Source organism: Rhipicephalus microplus, chromosome 4 (genome assembly GCF_043290135.1).
Source record: "Rhipicephalus microplus isolate Deutch F79 chromosome 4, USDA_Rmic, whole genome shotgun sequence".
NCBI lineage: Eukaryota > Metazoa > Arthropoda > Arachnida > Ixodida > Ixodidae > Rhipicephalus > Rhipicephalus microplus.
Window position 1 is genome coordinate 11,115,362 of NC_134703.1, and position 16,993 is coordinate 11,132,354.

The window sequence follows — 16,993 nt, forward strand, 5'->3', positions numbered from 1 at the left end:
TCAGTTTTGTCAGAGTGGCATATGTCATTCAAGTTGCTATACCTTGTGAAATTTTATGTGCACTGTTAATTTGTAATTTAATTTCAGATGCAACTATGTGCAAATTTTGTGCATTTGTGTATTATTTTTTACATATGTACATATATTTCATGCATATTATTATTTTTGTGTTTTGTTTGAGTGTTCTTATGCCTGGACTTGTTGTATTTTTGCCCATTTTAATAAACATATTGTGGTGGAATGCCACGAGCTTTTCTCGGAAATGCGTGGTTGTCTTCTGTTGTACAAACAGCACCAAGGTTATACTGCTGTGATTTCATTAATTTCAAAAGCACTACTGTGCAGAAAGAGGTTGCATAGTCTATCCATTAAGATATATCAAGACCTATAATTAGGCAAGAAATGCTGCCATTTTTGGGCATGAAGCACTTGGAACGATGAAGGACAACAGTATTATTATAGGACAATTTGTTGTCATTCGGCAGCATTCACTTACTGCGTTATGTGCTTGAGGATACAAGCTGACTTCATTAATTTGTTCTTCCTTTCAATTTTCAATAAAATGTTACGTATTCTATATTTTGGCCACTATTCGGCGTCATTAGAATCAAAGATGAAATTTCACTATTCACACACCACTAGCTGTGAGTGATTCACAGGCTATATCAGCCCAGACATTGGAAATCTTAACACAACAGTGTGAATGAGCTCATGTCGCGAAATATCCAGATGGCAGCAAAAAATAAAAATCGTGGGTGAAGCCAGAATCAAACCCTGGAATTCTGCATGGCAGCCTCCACTCAGTCACTGCTTCAAACTACTTTAGAAAGATACCTTGTACAATGAAAAATACCTTGTCAGGACAAAGTAGTTGCAGAGTTGGCTTTCCTGTTTTATATCAATGTGATAAGCTTTACATATGTGCACTTAGGACTGTGCGAGCAATATTCAAGGGTTGCACTTGTCTGTATATAAGCACATCATCACTCGATAGCATGCACTTCATGGTAATATAACTGAAGTGCAAGCTCCAATGGGAACACTGATGTTATGTTGTGCCATAAGCTACCTTTCACGCGTCAGTGTACTTGATGTGCCTGGAAAGTCTACAATATGCACAGAGCTAATCAATTGGGACAAAGATGTCTATCCACCTCGTAACGCTGAAGGCTCAAAATGAAATTTCCAGCATTGGCTGACGCATGCTGACTGCTTCGCATATGACTAATTCCCACAACATGTGTGCTGTGCTGGATTTTTACACTCCGTTTGCACTACAGCTTTCGTGCACCAACTTCAACCTTTAATTTTATACCCACATCAGTGACTATTACTTCGTCTACACAAAATATCCAAGAAAAAAAAATGACAAAAACAAGTGATGAAGCTTGCATGTAGCAATGGGCCTATTTTTGTCCAGGCAATCACCCAGCAGGAGACTGAAAGTACTGCTTCTATGAGCACAGCTATAGGTCACAAACCAGCAGAACTAGCTGCATTTTTAATTGTACCATATTCAAACTCATGTTAACTGTTAATGCTATAACTGTCCCACTGTTTTGAGTTAAAATGTACCTTATAGTAAACGCCACAGCTCTAGAAAAAAAAGTTGCTTATAAGGAACATAAATGACTGAAGAACATAACCTAATGCACACTACAATGAAGTTTTCAATTCAAAATATGTATACATGGCTCAATTGACTCCAATATATAAGAATCATGACAATTACTTGAGCCTGGAATTCTGCCCTGGCCTATAGCAAATTAAGTTGCCATGTAAATAACAAATATCAACTTTTATGTATATGAAACAAATTTTAATTGAAAGAACAATGTTCCAACACTCTCCCAAATTGTAGTTGTACAACCAATTGGACCAACAAGCACACCATTTGGGATGCCAATTGGGAGGCCAATTGGAATGCACTGTTCCAATGGTTTTCCAATTGGAATGTGGGCAGCCAATTGGACTAACAAGCATTCCAATTGGAGATCAAATGGTCAGCGGTGAACCAATTGGACTGGCCAATTGGAACTATAAGGTCCAATTGGTCTTTCCTATTGAAGTTCAGCATTCCAGTTGGCTTCCAATTAATGCCATTTGGGACCAATTCATGGGAACTGGTATGACCAGTTGGACCCATTCACTTTTTTTGACTGGGCAATGAGAGCATCTTTGCATTTTGCGCACTTCACGGACTTCAATATTCCCTTCAACATGAATCCTCCGAGGTAAAACAGAATACTGCATTCTGTTGCCGACAATTCTTCAGTGAACATAATCTCAGAATCGTCAATCTCTTCTACTTCGTTCTCGACACAGGCCTTCTTCCCCTGTAATATCAGGTCTACAAGGTACTCTCGGTCATCAAGTTTGTAACTTCCCGTCCGCGGCGTATGCAAAAATTGGCTTACGCTCATGAGTCTCAGAGCGCACTTGATGCCATAGGCACTGGAAACCGGCTTTATAAGCCGCATGACAGAAAAAAGTTTTTCTAAGCAGTCTTGCAGCAGCCTACTTGTAAGAAAGAACTCATATCCTTCGTCACTTAGGAGCACTCCTTGAAGACGAACAACAACCGTAGTTGATATGAGCAGGCCAGCTTGCGACGGTTTCCAATGTGATGTGGTGACCATTTTCGTAGTTCTCACTGTTTCCATTTCCATGTGCAATGTATCTAAGGCTTCAGAGTACTTGGCCTTGTTTCTGTGACTTAACGCCATTGCTGGATGCCGCGAGGACATCAGTGCATACCACTTTGAAATAAGCTCCATGAACCAAGCTGTTGTTTCCGCTTCCCATTTTAGTAGCCCTTCCTTTATAAGGAAGCGGATAGCTGGAGGAGCTTCCCGAAAAAAGCTGTACAGCGACACCAACTTTCATTTTGGTGAAGTGGCCTGTGCTGGTGTGAACTTCGGACAAGCTTGGCGCTACCTTCAGTTCTCTTTCAGAATCGTATTCAAATACCGCCTCAACATATTCCACGTTAACCTCTGTAGAAGGCAGGCTATTTTTGGCCACTGTGGCCTCACTCAGCGTGAATACTTTAGAGATCAAGAGTTGGCCCCTGAGGTTTTTCAGCACGTGAGCCGGATCAGCCATGAAAAAAAGTTCCTTGCCATCCACGCACGGATGACGTATGGAACATACTGTCGAAGAATCTCTGTGACTTGAAAAGCCAAATTCCCTCCACATTGCGCGGTTCGCGGAGCCCATATCAGATGTGACTACGCGAACATTCAGAGATATTTGACTGCACAGCTGTACTAGCTCCAATACATAGTTTTTCAGCAAACAACCATCGACGGTTCTCCCAGTCAATTCATAAGCGATAATTTGCTTCCACCTTTGGTTAAGGCCGCCTAACATAAATACAAGAGCGTGGTTCGCAGGCTCTTGAGGCTTCGGGGGAAGCGTTACTCCTCCAAGAATGGTTTCTTCAGCATGGTCTAGCTCGAACCCCGGCACCATCTTCATTTCGTCCAAAAAAAGGACGCAGTCCTTTTCGACATTCTCCATAGTCTCAGCTTTGCATTTCATAACATCGATCACTTCGTGAAGAATGCCTGGGAGGAACTTTAAATCTTGAATCCTTCGCGTGAGTGTTCTGTTGGATGGGAAAGGATATTCCATTTTTCTTAGCGTTTCATATCCTGTTGTACCACAAGCAAATTTAATTTGAAGGCATTGCTTGATGGTGTGCGGAGACCAAGAGTTTCCCAAGCTGCTGCTTCTTGAGAGAGCGCGAACTTGATCATCATTCAGAAATTTCAAATTTTGCGAAATATTTGCTGCGTCACTCTCGAGTTCTTGCACTTTTTTTCTTGAGACTTTGGATTGTGTGCTTGGCAGAAGCATGATGCTTCTGAAGTTCAGTATACTTTCTAGTAAGGTCAGCAAGCTTCTTCTTCAGTTCTGCTGATTCTGCCGTAGCATTTGACGTTTCACCAGTACCCTTTGATGTTTCAATAGCCACATCATTGGCTTCTCCTGAATAAGAATCACTAGAGCTTGCTGACAGTTTTTCTGCGGCGTCGCTGAGTTCTATGGCGTCGTGTCCGTAACGCGACATTCCTTCCAGTGAAGATTCATGAACTGCATGGCTTAGTGGGGCCTCTCGCAGTATCTCAACTGTAGCTGGAGATTGACGTAGCCCCGGAGCAGACTGGCTGGTCTCTCCACCGGAGGGTGCCGGCACAGTTCTTTCCTTTGGTGGTCTTCGTTCCTTGGGCAGCGCTGCATGCAGAAACGTATGTATTTATAAATGTTTTCATGTAATGCCAATTTATGTCAAGCCTGTAGTTAGTTTTATAACGTAACAAATGCTGCTGGTATCTGAATGGTCATTAAACCTAGGAAGATCATTCTTTAAAGCTAGGAAGGTTGTTCCCCCAACCTTTTCTACTGGTATAGCGGAAAGCTTGTTTCACCCTATTAAGATTCAGTGAACCGTGGACTCTAAAGAGTACAGCCACATTCATCCATCCACCCACCCATCCATCCATTCATCCATCCATCCATCCATCCATCCATCCATCCATCCATCCATCCATCCATCCATCCATCCATCCATTCATCCATCCATCCATTCATTCATTCATCCATCCATCCATCCATCCATCCATCCATCCATCCATCCATCCATCCATCCATCCATCCATCCATCCATCCATCCATCCATCTATCCATCCATTTATTCATCTACGCTAAATGGATGCATGAGTGTAGCTGTACCCTTTAGACTGAGCGGCGGTTAACGCCACCTAGCCGTAATACTTAGTGAACTAACCATTAGATTTATCTTTTTTTCTCTTTAAATAGTGACGTTGAGGATTCGTACTTTGCAGTGAAGGGTTTAATTTTCACTCGTGTCTTGACTTTAGCCACCAATCAGATAACCTTCTAGTTAAGCCTACCCGCTTAAAGTCTATTTTGCCCTCCTTGTCCCTAAGCCCCAGTGCTTTGAAAAACTCTGCGCCATCATCCTGAACTATAGGGATGGTGAAGCCCTTTACAGAACATTATCAAGTGTTCAGCAGTTTCTTCTTCCTCTCCACACCACACGCACTGCATACCGTGTCTACGCCTTCGTATTTGGCCCGATATGTCTTGTTCGCAATACTCCCGTCCTGGCCTCAAACAGTAGAGAACTATCCCGAGTATTATCATATATCCTTTCTTTGGCAATTTCCTGCTTAAAAATTCGATAGATCTCTAGTGCGGACTTCTTAATCATGTTAATTCTCCACATGTCAGTCTCCGTTTGCTTCACTTTCTTCTTAACCAATAGTTATTTTCGGTTTAGCCACCTGCTGTTTTCTAAGTATTTACCAGTCAATTTCCTGGTTCGCTTCTTACATTTTGTATCGACATTCTTCATGTACAAGTAGCTGAAAACCTTCCTGGCTTCATGTACCTAGCTGAAAACCAAACGCCGCGGTTGATTTTTTCGCCCCCTACAGGTGATCACTTGAACTTGGGAGTTTCCGGGGCCTGACGTGCTTTGCAACCGGAAAGCGTCTCCGGCTGTGGCAAATGGTAGTATGTAGGTGTTCCGTGATGGTTCGATCAGATTGGAGTAGTGGTGTGGCTTGGTTAGGGGGGGACGGACGGAACGGAGCGTATTCGATGGGGTAAAATCGTAAAACTCCAGCTCGATGAAGTTCGTCGCGTACTGGGCTCTGATCACGTCGTGCTTCACGTACGTTCGATGCTTCCGTTGCAGCTACGTCCCGCCAAAGATAGAAGACGTAAGTCTGTCGACCTCGCACGACTTGTGGGTTTCCCCCGGTTTTCCTTCACTCGCAGGAGGTTCAATTGATTTGTTGACCTCGCGCGTCTAATGCATGCGTGATTACATGTGCTCAAAGAGCGACATCCGGGCTGCGCTCGCACCGTTATCGTGTTTACAGTCGTTATGGTGGCAGTTTCACTCTGCTTATTTGCTTTCAGTACGACTTGCCCTTTAACACTTTCAGGTGCTTAACCCGGTGCATTTGGAGCCTTCATCGCATGTAAGAAAACGGAGTATTAGCCAGCCCCTCAGAATTAAAGTATTCTACGATAAGAGTGTTTACAGGTGAGCATGTTCTATGACATTTTATTAAATGTCAGGTAATGTGCCGTGCAGTATTGCGTATAACATTTTTTTTTTTTTCATCTACGAAAACGAAGCACTTGGCCGTATCAAACTGCAGCGCTGCGCTCATTTCCAGTCGAATTTTCAATCTCGATCTCTGTATATGTAACATCGGCTTGATTTTCAGGTTGCCGCCGGAGAAATTTGACATAATAAATGTGAGTTCGCGCCCGTATCACTTCTTATACTCGTCTATCCGCACTGCTGCAACAGTGTGAATCCTTCGTGATAGCAATGCCCAATTGCAGTATTTCCACATATTTTTCTTGCGTAGGACACGATCTTGCCAGAAGCACTTGCTTACTGGGAGAGGACTCTTATGGTCAGACCAACCCTAGTGCCTATAAGGTTGAACAGGTGAGGGGAAAAGAAAATATATGTGATGTATTTAGAAGGACGCCTATGACATACTCCAATTGAGCGCTTTGTTTGCGAACAGGAAATGTCCAAACAACCAAGCATTCTCACCTGACCAAGACCCGTACCTTTACTGCAACGAATATTGCGAGATTGAAACAACCTGTGGAGAGGTAGTCGTTCCTGAAGAGCACTTGGAGGTATGTGCGTAATACTTGGACAAGAAACTTCCTTCTTTTTACCAGTCTTGCCAATGATACGAACAAAAGGTTTTATAGAAGTTGATTATATAACGGCTCCTAAGCACGGTTGCATTACACTGTGGCACCAGGGGAGAAACCTCCCTGTCTTTGCTCCTTTTGCACCAGCCTTGCAGAGTATGTGACCGCACAGGACGCTACTGCCAGACGCTTGGGAGTGCTGGTCGAGGTATACCCGATGCCGACTTCGTGTTTTACGTGTCAGCCATGCAGACCGATCGCTGCTTCAAGGGCCAAACCGTTGCTTATGCGGCCCATTGCCAACAGGAAGCGTCAACCGATAGGTGCGCACATACCAGTGTCCTTTCCCTTGAATGTCTTTTGTATCGTGATGTGACTGAGTTGGGCCTCATGGCCTCGTGTCCCTGACTCATTTGGCACCTGCCTTGTGCTTTTAACATTGCAGCCTGTCAGATAGAAACATCCTTCACTTTTGCCCTTTGTAGGTAGTACAAGCCTGCAGGATATTTTCAAACATTTTTTATTTGAGACCCTTGTTGTATTCAAAGAGAGCCAGTAAGTTCTATAATGCTGTTTGTTCAAGGCTTATATGTCTATGTTATTTATTTTACTTTTAACAGAATGACTAAAAATTAAAATCTTGCTCCTCATACTTAGGCAACATTAGTTTTGAGGTAAGCTGCTTCATATAAATAATTAAACAAGTGCCTGTAACCTGTGGAGGTAGATGCTCTCAGTGCCGTCATATAATAGGTTTTTACAATACTCCCTAAAAAAATTGTAGTATTCGTCCTTTATTTAGTTTATTAGTAGGCACTCTTTCTAGCAATTATGCAGACATCTTTGCAAGTGTTTCTTCCTCCTTTTACAATTTCAGCTCTTAGCCAAGATTTTTCTGTGCTAATATTTCTGTTAAGAGCAACTCAATATGTATCGGATGTAACAATTGTTTTAAAATTATATTTTGTATGAGATTACAGTAGCTAGTGTTTCACTTCAGTCTTGTTAGCTACACTTTTAACATATTGCTTGAGCAAATTGGATCACTCCTGAAATAAGCTGTCGGAACATCTAGTTGCTGTTTTTTTTTTCTCTCTCATTTTTTGATTATTAAATAATTTATCATGAGCTGTCACTCCATATTTAAAAATAATTGACCAGCTCAAGTCGAATTTGTTTGCACTAAGACAAACTTTACCCGCAAAATTTTGAACCCGTGCACTTTTGGCACAAAACGCACAGGAAACTGATATACTATTGTTCTCGTATCTGTAAGTTTAAAGGTACCTATGCAGAGAGAGCAATTTGTTTTTGTAGGTTTTGTAGGTCAGTGCCTTCCTTAAAATACCAATCAATTCATCTCTCTTTACATTGTTTCATTGTGGGGCCTGGGTCTCTTTTCCAGACCTATTGCTGGACACGCCAACCTCTGCCCTAACTCAATCTCCACAAAGCCACAAGATATGGACACTCTACTCTCCACGGTCAAGCACGAAATTCTTCATGCCTTGGTAGGATCTCACATGTAGTAATACATACTAGCGCTGCAGTATTTCATGTTTCACATTCAATCTGTGTGTGGCGTGCCTCACTCCACAGGGTTTTTCGGTGAGTCTATATGCTTACTTTCGTGACAAATATGGCTACCCACTGACACCTCGAGAACGGAATGGAAAACCAGCGGTGAACAAAGAGTGAGTCAGATTGTCTTGGCTACATTTATGCCTCCCATGCCTGTTGTCCGGTATCAGATATTTCGTACTGTCACATACAAATAGCTGTGCTGAACTCGAGGTGCGTACATATTGGTCGGATTGATGCTGGAATTGTATGTATTTTGGTTACACTGAGGAAGTTATCATAGTTCACTGTATGTTGTAAGAGCAGTGTGAAGTTCTGAAAAAGAAAAGGGACCTTAGCATAACATTAGATAGGAGCAAATTGTCTTTAGAGAGTAGGCATTAAATGAGGCAATGATTTTTCTTAAAAATGTGTTTGCAGTAGAGATAGTGTAGATTTTTCTTAAAAATGTGTTTGCAGTAGAGATAGTGTAAAACATTTATATCAGTTTCAGAATTCTAGCTCAGCTGCAAGAAACAACATGAATAATATTACAATTAAGCATTAGCTTCACCGCAATGCCTTTTAGTGCCAGACCAGACGTTTCATTTATGTGGACATTTCATTAGAGAGGAACAGAGAAATGCATGTCTATATTTCCTTTCCAAATCTTGGCTTGCTATGCTCTGCCATTGTGACATTGGTGAAGGGGTAGCTTGAAATTTTTACCTACCTGTAACAGTTTTGATTAGTATTACTTTTTGCTCTGCCTTTGATTTTCCCCCTTGGCTTAGTTCTTTGGCGGCTCACAAGGATGCTTCTTGCTTACGTTTCATTTCTTTTGTTTCAGAACTAGCTGTGATGCTCTTTCTGTTGCTTTAGGTAATGCATCTTTATGTTAATCTTCTAGCTATTTTAGCTGTATTTAGCTGTACGCCTAAGAGTGCTTTAGCATGCGTGGTTGCATTTATTTTTTTTTGGTTTCTCCTGATTCATCACTATCTCAAAAACTTTTTGCACTTGCATCTTTCTAGCTCATTATCTTTCATGGTGTTCTCTCTATAAATAATTTATTTTCTACAAATCCTCTCCAGCTAATCACTTCTGGCTTGCATTGAAGACTTGAGTAAGCCTTGTGAGTAGCCCCATTGAAAGCATTGCTGTGGTTTACTTGTGACTTGAAAGGTTAATCATTTCTTTCATATTGCACCAGAACATAGTATTTTCGTTTTTGCAAGCAACGCATATACCAATGACAATTATCGTTATGTGACAAAAGGTGCCCCAAAAAGGCCTACTGTTTCAAGGGCCAGCAAACAACCCCATGGTCCCAAATTTGGGATAGGATGAAGTGATAACAGTTTTCCTGTACTGTGCAAACATAGTGCTGTAAGAAATTCAGTATCGAGGTCTGTAATAAGGAAGTTATCAGGTATAAAACAAACCTGCTTTGGCTTAAGTCCCTGAAGAATAGCTAAACTACGTCCATTTGTGTCAGTGTACAAGCACACCCTATCTCTGGTGTTTTGTAGATAGCAAATGAAGTCAATTGAGATGCAAAGCTGTTGAAACATGGCTACGAAAAAATGCTTGTGCCATTCTTCTGCTAGAGCGCTTGAGAGTGCTGTGGTTCTGAAAGGCAAAGTGAGAAAGATCTTCAAAATAAAGAACGTGATATAATGGTAAATATGACAATTTAGTGTGTACAGAAGCAAGGGGTGTATTTTCCTGGTGTCCGACAGTGTGAAGATATGCTATTAGCATGAAATGAAACACGAATAGGGTAGCGGCAAGCCTTTGCGATACACGCCGTTCAGTTATCACCATTGACAGGTGCGCATCCTGTTTGGCAGCTCTGCGCATATAAGCATGCCTGTGCACGGTGATGAGTGAAAGGTGCGCACTATACCATCGCGAAGACTTGATGCTGTCCGGGTTTTATTTGACAATGATAGACAGTACTCGAAAGGGCTTGCTCCCAAGGGCCAAAGCACCACTGGAAACTCAGTGAGTGGTGTAGTGGTAATAAGAAATTGTGACTTCTCATGCCTGGACCCACAAAACTTCAAGGAGGTCACGCGAGTGCCATTCTATTTGTCCGTTTCGAGGGGTTGTTTACTTTATCAGTATGCGGTCGACTGCGCTTGATCCGGTTTGCGTGGTGATGCCAACTTGCTGTGGAAGAGGTTGCCAGGTGCAGCAGCAGAAAGATGTTTTTGAAACTATAGTCGAAAGATTTGTGGTTTTCTCCTAATGGGCACCATAGAGATGCTGCTGCAACTGCTAAAATAGGGGCAGAGGCAAAGGGAAGCAGTTGAGGCTACTTTATTTTTGGGGGGGACTTTAGCTTAGGCTGGTTCTAGTTTCTTGCTCATCCTTTCCACCGTTCTCAGCCGCACAGCGGTGTAGACAGAGCCCGTTGTCGGGACTATGTCCGTTTGAGCAATGTAACACGAAGACAGCAATTCAGCCCGCAGCTAATGACTGAGCAGGGCTTCCTCATGTCACTTGTGTGAGAGCAATGCGCTGAGGAAGTGAGTTGCAAGGGATGAGAGGCACTGGCAAGATAAACAAATGCGAGTGAAAACTCTACAGCCAATACCGTATCATTGCAGGGCCAAGATGCCCTTTCATAGTGCAGAGGATTAGTCGACGAAGTTGATGCCACGTAAAGTTGCCCATGGGAAAATTATACATTATGTCACTTCGCCTGCAAAAAGGACCAAACAGGCGCTTGTTTTTCAAAACTGTTTTTCGGAATTGACCACCTGCTTGATGCACTGTGATGTGGTATCAGCAAGATGTGAACGCCACGGCCTTCTGCATGAATTGGTCAACTTGTTTCAGAGGTGTTTAAAAAAAATGTTGAAGCCTGTTTACTGGCCCTTTAATAGGCATTTTTGTTTTGCAAGCTTATTATGAGAGCTTTCTTCTGTACTATCTATTGTGAACTGCATCACATCATGTTTATGTGATTGTGTTGTCGTGACAAAATTGCACTTAACAGCAATGCCGGCAATATCTGATGTTTCCAGATTGCAGACTCACAAGTGGAGTGACCGTGTCATGAAAAAAGTTGTTAGGCATGACTGGAAGATACACGGTGGATCCATGAGAAAGGAATTCTGGATCATGGTTACACCTCGTGTTGTGGCAAGTGACTTGTGCTATATTTTCATGCTAGCACCTTCATCAGTAACTTAAAGAAAAATGAAGTAAAAGTGCAGTAACGTCAGGCACAGCTGCATGGCATTGCCTATTCTTGTTATTGTCGAGCCCTTTCCGAGAGCTGGCTCAGCACATTACTTAAACAGTCAATGCCCGTTTTTTTCCTGTATACTTATACAAAAGTATTGAGGGCCATCATGTGACTGTTATCAACATTTGCATTTCTTTATTGTTTTTTCATCCTTGCACAAAGTTGCTGTTGGGGATGCGGATAGGCAGGGTGATATAGAATGAAAGAAACTACTACGTGAAGGAACGGGTATGGGTATCTTTGCAGGTTACTGCTTTTCTATTAACATTTTAGAGTGTGTGCTTGGTGTTGAAATTTGTAGTTGCCTTCCCTGGAAGCTGGCAGTGGTGGCTGTAGGTTGATTGGCAGGATGTGTTTTGCTGCCATTGACATGCGCCCATTTGCATTCATTTGCTGACAACATACTGCGAATGTCCACAGGCAGAAGTTAGGTTCCATTTCAACTGCTCAGAGCTGAAAGGTGCAGAGATGGAAGATCAAGGGGAGGACGGAACAAGGCTGACTCATTGGGAGAAGCGGTTGTTTGAGGTGAGAAAGTTGTTCGTTTGGCGAGAGACTCCATTACAAAAAAAGTTTCTGAAAGCTATTTTTTTTTGCGAGGCTCTTGGATCACCTAATGGTGGTAGAAACATTTTTGGTGGTTGTGTGTGCAGGTGCGGCTTGATTGTGCTATGGCATGGAAAATGTAGAGATGGCTCTCGTGGTGAAATCGGTCTCAATGAGCAAATACCATCGCATATCGCCCGGGCTTTGTCTTCATTTGTGCAGTGACTTGTGAAGTTGTTTGTCAGGCAAATTTATAGTGGAGATAAGCATACTAGCAAATGACAAAAAGAAGGTTTGTCTATTCTGAAACTGTGATAGATTGTGCTCTTAAATTTGGAGTGCTTAAGTGACTGTCGACATTCATTGTAGCACTGTCGCATTTTAATCACCGGAATGCTTGCAAGGGATTGCATTGAGAGAGATGGAAGATGGGTGTGGCAAGACAAACACACTTTATACATTGAATGGACGAAACAAATACACAAAATCGGTGTTTAGGCAAACAAGCTCACAAAGCGCGGCAATACAATAAAAAGCAAAACCAACAATAATCTACGTTAGGGTCGCCTCTAGCTCTTGGCAAACGATGGCCACTATGGCTTCTCTGCAATTCTTCACCGATGCTCGCTATCAAATTGAACGTTCTTACTGTTCGTGGTGGCGGTTCGTGACTACTACAAAGTTTCCTGTCATCAAAGTCCTGGCAGAGGTCTCGCAGTCATTATTGTTGGCCCACTTGTGCTTGCCGATCCACTTGTCTTCACTCGTGACCCGGTCGCCATGGGTCCCGGCAGCTCAGGCCTACCCGTCGACTTGTCGAAGTCCCGGCGATTGCCAGGTGGGTTTCAGCCATCCTGTGAAGAAGGCGAAGAGCGGCAGGTGTCCCGGGAACTGCTGTTTAAAGGGGCTGCAGGGCCGAAGAGAGTCTCTTGGTAATTACCGTAAACGATGGCTGCCTTTCTGGACCCTGATACCACCACCTTCAGATCCGGCTTAAACAAGCCTTTGCCGCGAGAGTGACACTATCTTCTTCAACCTTCCTTGTCGGCTTTCCACAGGACAATGCCACCCCATCTTTTGCTGGTTTTTGACCACAGCTCAGGTCGCGTGCCACGGGCTTTCCTCTGACCAATCCCGTTTGTCAATGTGTCGTGTATGCGCACTATTCAGGTCTCGTGCGCCTTCGCCGCATTCCGGCGTTTAGCGCGTCCCTCTTTACTCATTACAAGCACATCCTTCTTTACTCCTATCCAGGTATTGACATGAGCAGAAAGAGCAAGCCACAAGGGGATTGAGGGGACGGGATGAAGGGTTTGATAGTGCCTACAACAAAGTGAAGGGGCTCTCACCGAAAGACGTAATTTACTTTCAGGTGAATGTAGCGCAAGGCCTATGTGCATACATTGTGAAAAGACACAAGAAGAAAGACTTCCTTCTTGGGTACCAACTAACTGAGCTCTCTGCTATTCGTTTTGCATAGTTGTGCTTCCAGCTTCACATCGCATGTTGTGGTAACTAATCTATAGAGAAGTTTCAATACAACTTTGTTCATATGCCGAGGCATGGTCTTTCAAGTGTCTCTTGCTGCTTTGCACAGTTTTTGAAGGACCATTTCTTACATCTCTCAGAATGAAGCCATGACTGGAACTCATACCCAGAACCCTGTGTATTCAAGGATCACGTTGGCTCTCATGGAGGATACAGGGTAATGAGACATTATTTTACCCTATCTTTGGCTTTATTGTCACATAGCGATCCTGTTCTCGTTTTCTTTCGTAAGTTTAGTACAATAGAATCTTGTTGATACGTTTTTTACAAGAACTGTGAAATAAAATTTATTAAGGAGAAAAACATGCATACTCCATCAGTAACTCACCTTTATTGAGCAATGTTCTAGTAGCTAGTCGGTATGCATTCAACTTTCTTCTTTTTGCGGCAAAAGCATCGCCTGGCAGCGATCTTTTCACTGCAAGAGTGACGTAGCTGCAGCATCAGCGGCCAATCTGGAACATGCACATCGTGGCTTCATGGAACGCGATTTGAGCAAGTACTGTTTCGAAGAATAAACTTAAAATTTCAAAATATCATGATCAAGATCCGTTTTGCAGTCTAATTATGTGATCTTGGGCATTAATGGGATCATATTATAGCATGAAAATGCATTACTCGCAAGGGACTTTGTCCCCACCGCGGTGGTCTAGTGGCTAAGGTACTCGGCTGCTGAGGTCGCGGGATTGAATCCTGGCTGCGGCGACTGCATCTTTGATGGAGGCCAAAATGCTGTAGGTTTGTGTGCTCAGATTTGGGTGCACTTTAAAGAATCCCAGGTGGCCAAATTTCCAGAGCCCTCCACTATAGCATCTCTTGTAATCATATGGTGGTTTTGGGACGTTAAACCCCACATATAAATCAATGAAGCCAAGGGACCTTGGCTGTGAAATAAAAGAAAAACAAAATGTAACGCAAACTGAAATAGTGCAAAAGAAGAGAAAGGAAGAATGCTATGGCTATTTGGCAGTCTCGGTTGTGCGCTGGCCTTTCAGTGTAAATAAACCCATAACATCCGTGACAGCTTTGGTGGAGCGGTGCTGGGTAATTTGCCGTCCTGGACCATGCAGCAGAAGACCTTTGAAGAAGCAGACGCTCAGCTGGGCTACCCCCGGACAACATCAACATGACCGACGACACAGTAAGCCCGTTGATAGGCTACGCTGCTGCATCCACCAGCGCCGCCGACATGGCACAAAGTGGCCGTCGACCTCGACAACCTAACTACTGGGTGCCTGAACCACGGATATTCTCTGGTAAAACTGATGAAGACGTGGATGCTTGGCTAAAACACTACGACAGAGTGAGCCGCTACAACGGCGCGCTGGCGAAGCTCGTGCACGTAGTATTCTTCCTTGCCGGGACCACTCTGCTTTGGTTTGAGAACCATGGACATGTGCTCACCACTTGGGATATATTTGTTGAGGAACTTAAGGCCTGCTTTGGGGACACGAGTTCAATGAAAAAGAAAGCTGAGCAAACACTCTCACGTAGGGCTTAGCTGCCCGTCGAAACGTGCATGACCTACATTGAAGAGTTATTGAAGCTTTGCAGGATTGTCAACGTAAATATGTCTGACGAAGACAAAGTTGGCCATTTGTTAAAAGGCATCGCCAAGGAAGTGTTCAATTTTCTCATAATGAAAAAAAAACTTGAACACTCCTTCAGCGTTCAGGCAGCAGTGTCGCGCATTCGTGGCTATGAACACCCGGAGAATTTCACCTAAGTTCAGGGTGCTTGGACAATGTTCCCACTGTTGCAAGTATGGTCATCACCACCTGTGAAGACATTCCCTTCCTCTTACGCCGAGTAGTTGGAGAAGAGCTCGCATGGCTTCAAGCAGGTGACGCTCACTACCGATGCTGGTTCGCCGCATGCCCCGCACCACCTCCCTACTGGATGCGAGAGCGCCACGTCGAAAACCGACCACGCACAAAAACTGCAGATTTCACCCCACGGCTTCAGTCTTCCCCTACGGGTCACAGTCACTACCGGATGTCATCATCTCGACGTGCCACTGCGGACCTCCGACCATTGTCAACCAGGCCTCTACTAGAAGACTACTATCCGTTGCCACGAAATGTTCCTGCATGCAGAGCACAACCCGTCTCTGCGTACCTCTGCCACCTCTGCTCCTGCTAATGTTAGCCGACAAGTCCCCATTTGCTACACATGCGGCCTCCCAGGGCACATTTCGCGCTTCTGTCCCAGCCGGCCATTTTTCGACGTTTTTCGACATAGCTGGCTCGTATGCACGAAACCTGCACCTCTCACCTGGCCAACCACTGTCCCCAACAGCAATGGCCTAACGAATCGCACAGAGAGTCCTCCGCCTCCAAGTGAAGCCTGACATCATCTCCAACACGTTCCAGCCAGTTGTCGTCTCCGCGTCGTCAGTTTCCTTCTTCGCATCAGGTGGGAAACTAGCTGGTGCGACCGATGCAGGTGCAGTCGCGGGACGGTCAGTTTGGCCAATTCCTCCTTCTGCTGTGATGTTGATGAACAAAGTGCGTCTGTGTATAAACAGTATAGATACTCTTGCTCTTGTAGACACTGGTGCTGCTGTTTCGATTATGCATCCTCGTTTCAAGCATCATTTTCTGGGGCACAAAGTTATGTTCGCATGGGATCGTAAAAAAGCTTTTCATGGAATTGGAGGCAAAGTGTTATGCCCTGTTGGTATTTGCTCAGCAGTACTCATGATTGGGGGACAAAGTTTCCGAGTTGAATTCACTTTACTGGCTCGCGCAAGTCATGACATCATTTTAGAGATAGACCTCCTTCGTGAATGCAGCGCTATGCTTGACTGTGGAACTGGAGAAATTATTCTACAAAGTACGTTGCCCATTGCCACAGTGGACGATTTTCTGACTTTCCCCATCAACGCGCTTTTGTTGTGTGGAGATGTGTCGATCCTTGGTCGGACAGCAGTGTTTGTTCCCGTATGCTCTTCTCACGTCCGCTCAGGACCCTGCACTGGACTTGTTGAGCCCAATCATACAAACACCATCAAGAAAAATGTGCTGGTCCCACGGTTTGTCTTAACAACCATCCACGGACATGCTTGTTTATGGGCGCTCAACGCAGCCTCAGAGCCTGTTGTTCTACCAGCAGGATTTAAACTGGGAGCGTTTGATGAGAAGCAGGCCACAGTTGACATCAGAATGCTCTGAGTCTCCAGCCATCAGTCAGACTGCGCCTAACTACTCAGCCAAGATGAAACGCATGATCAACAAGTCGTTGCCTTCTTCCGAGCAGGATGACCTCGAGGAAGTGATTACACGCTACCCGGAAGTCTTTGATTTCGCTCAAGACAAGCGTTTTTCTGCTTTGCCCAAATGGCGTATGCACCACCGCATC

The 16,993-nt window shown here is 43.9% G+C and overlaps 1 protein-coding gene across 1 annotated transcript in view; it reads left to right on the forward strand.

The window, feature by feature from the left end:
- The first annotated feature begins 5,518 nt into the window (after positions 1-5,518).
- The window catches only part of Invadolysin (leishmanolysin-like peptidase, invadolysin), a 53,657-nt gene continuing 42,182 nt past the window's right edge, over positions 5,519-16,993 (forward strand). Inside the window, exons 1-11 of the mRNA XM_075892164.1 lie at positions 5,519-5,753; positions 5,982-6,082; positions 6,270-6,300; positions 6,417-6,499; positions 6,582-6,699; positions 6,868-7,043; positions 8,126-8,231; positions 8,320-8,414; positions 11,316-11,437; positions 11,964-12,067; positions 13,714-13,790. Of these exons, the coding sequence (XP_075748279.1) occupies positions 5,661-5,753; positions 5,982-6,082; positions 6,270-6,300; positions 6,417-6,499; positions 6,582-6,699; positions 6,868-7,043; positions 8,126-8,231; positions 8,320-8,414; positions 11,316-11,437; positions 11,964-12,067; positions 13,714-13,790 (1,106 nt within the window). The 5' untranslated portion in view covers positions 5,519-5,660. The remainder of the gene's footprint in view (positions 5,754-5,981; positions 6,083-6,269; positions 6,301-6,416; positions 6,500-6,581; positions 6,700-6,867; positions 7,044-8,125; positions 8,232-8,319; positions 8,415-11,315; positions 11,438-11,963; positions 12,068-13,713; positions 13,791-16,993) is intronic.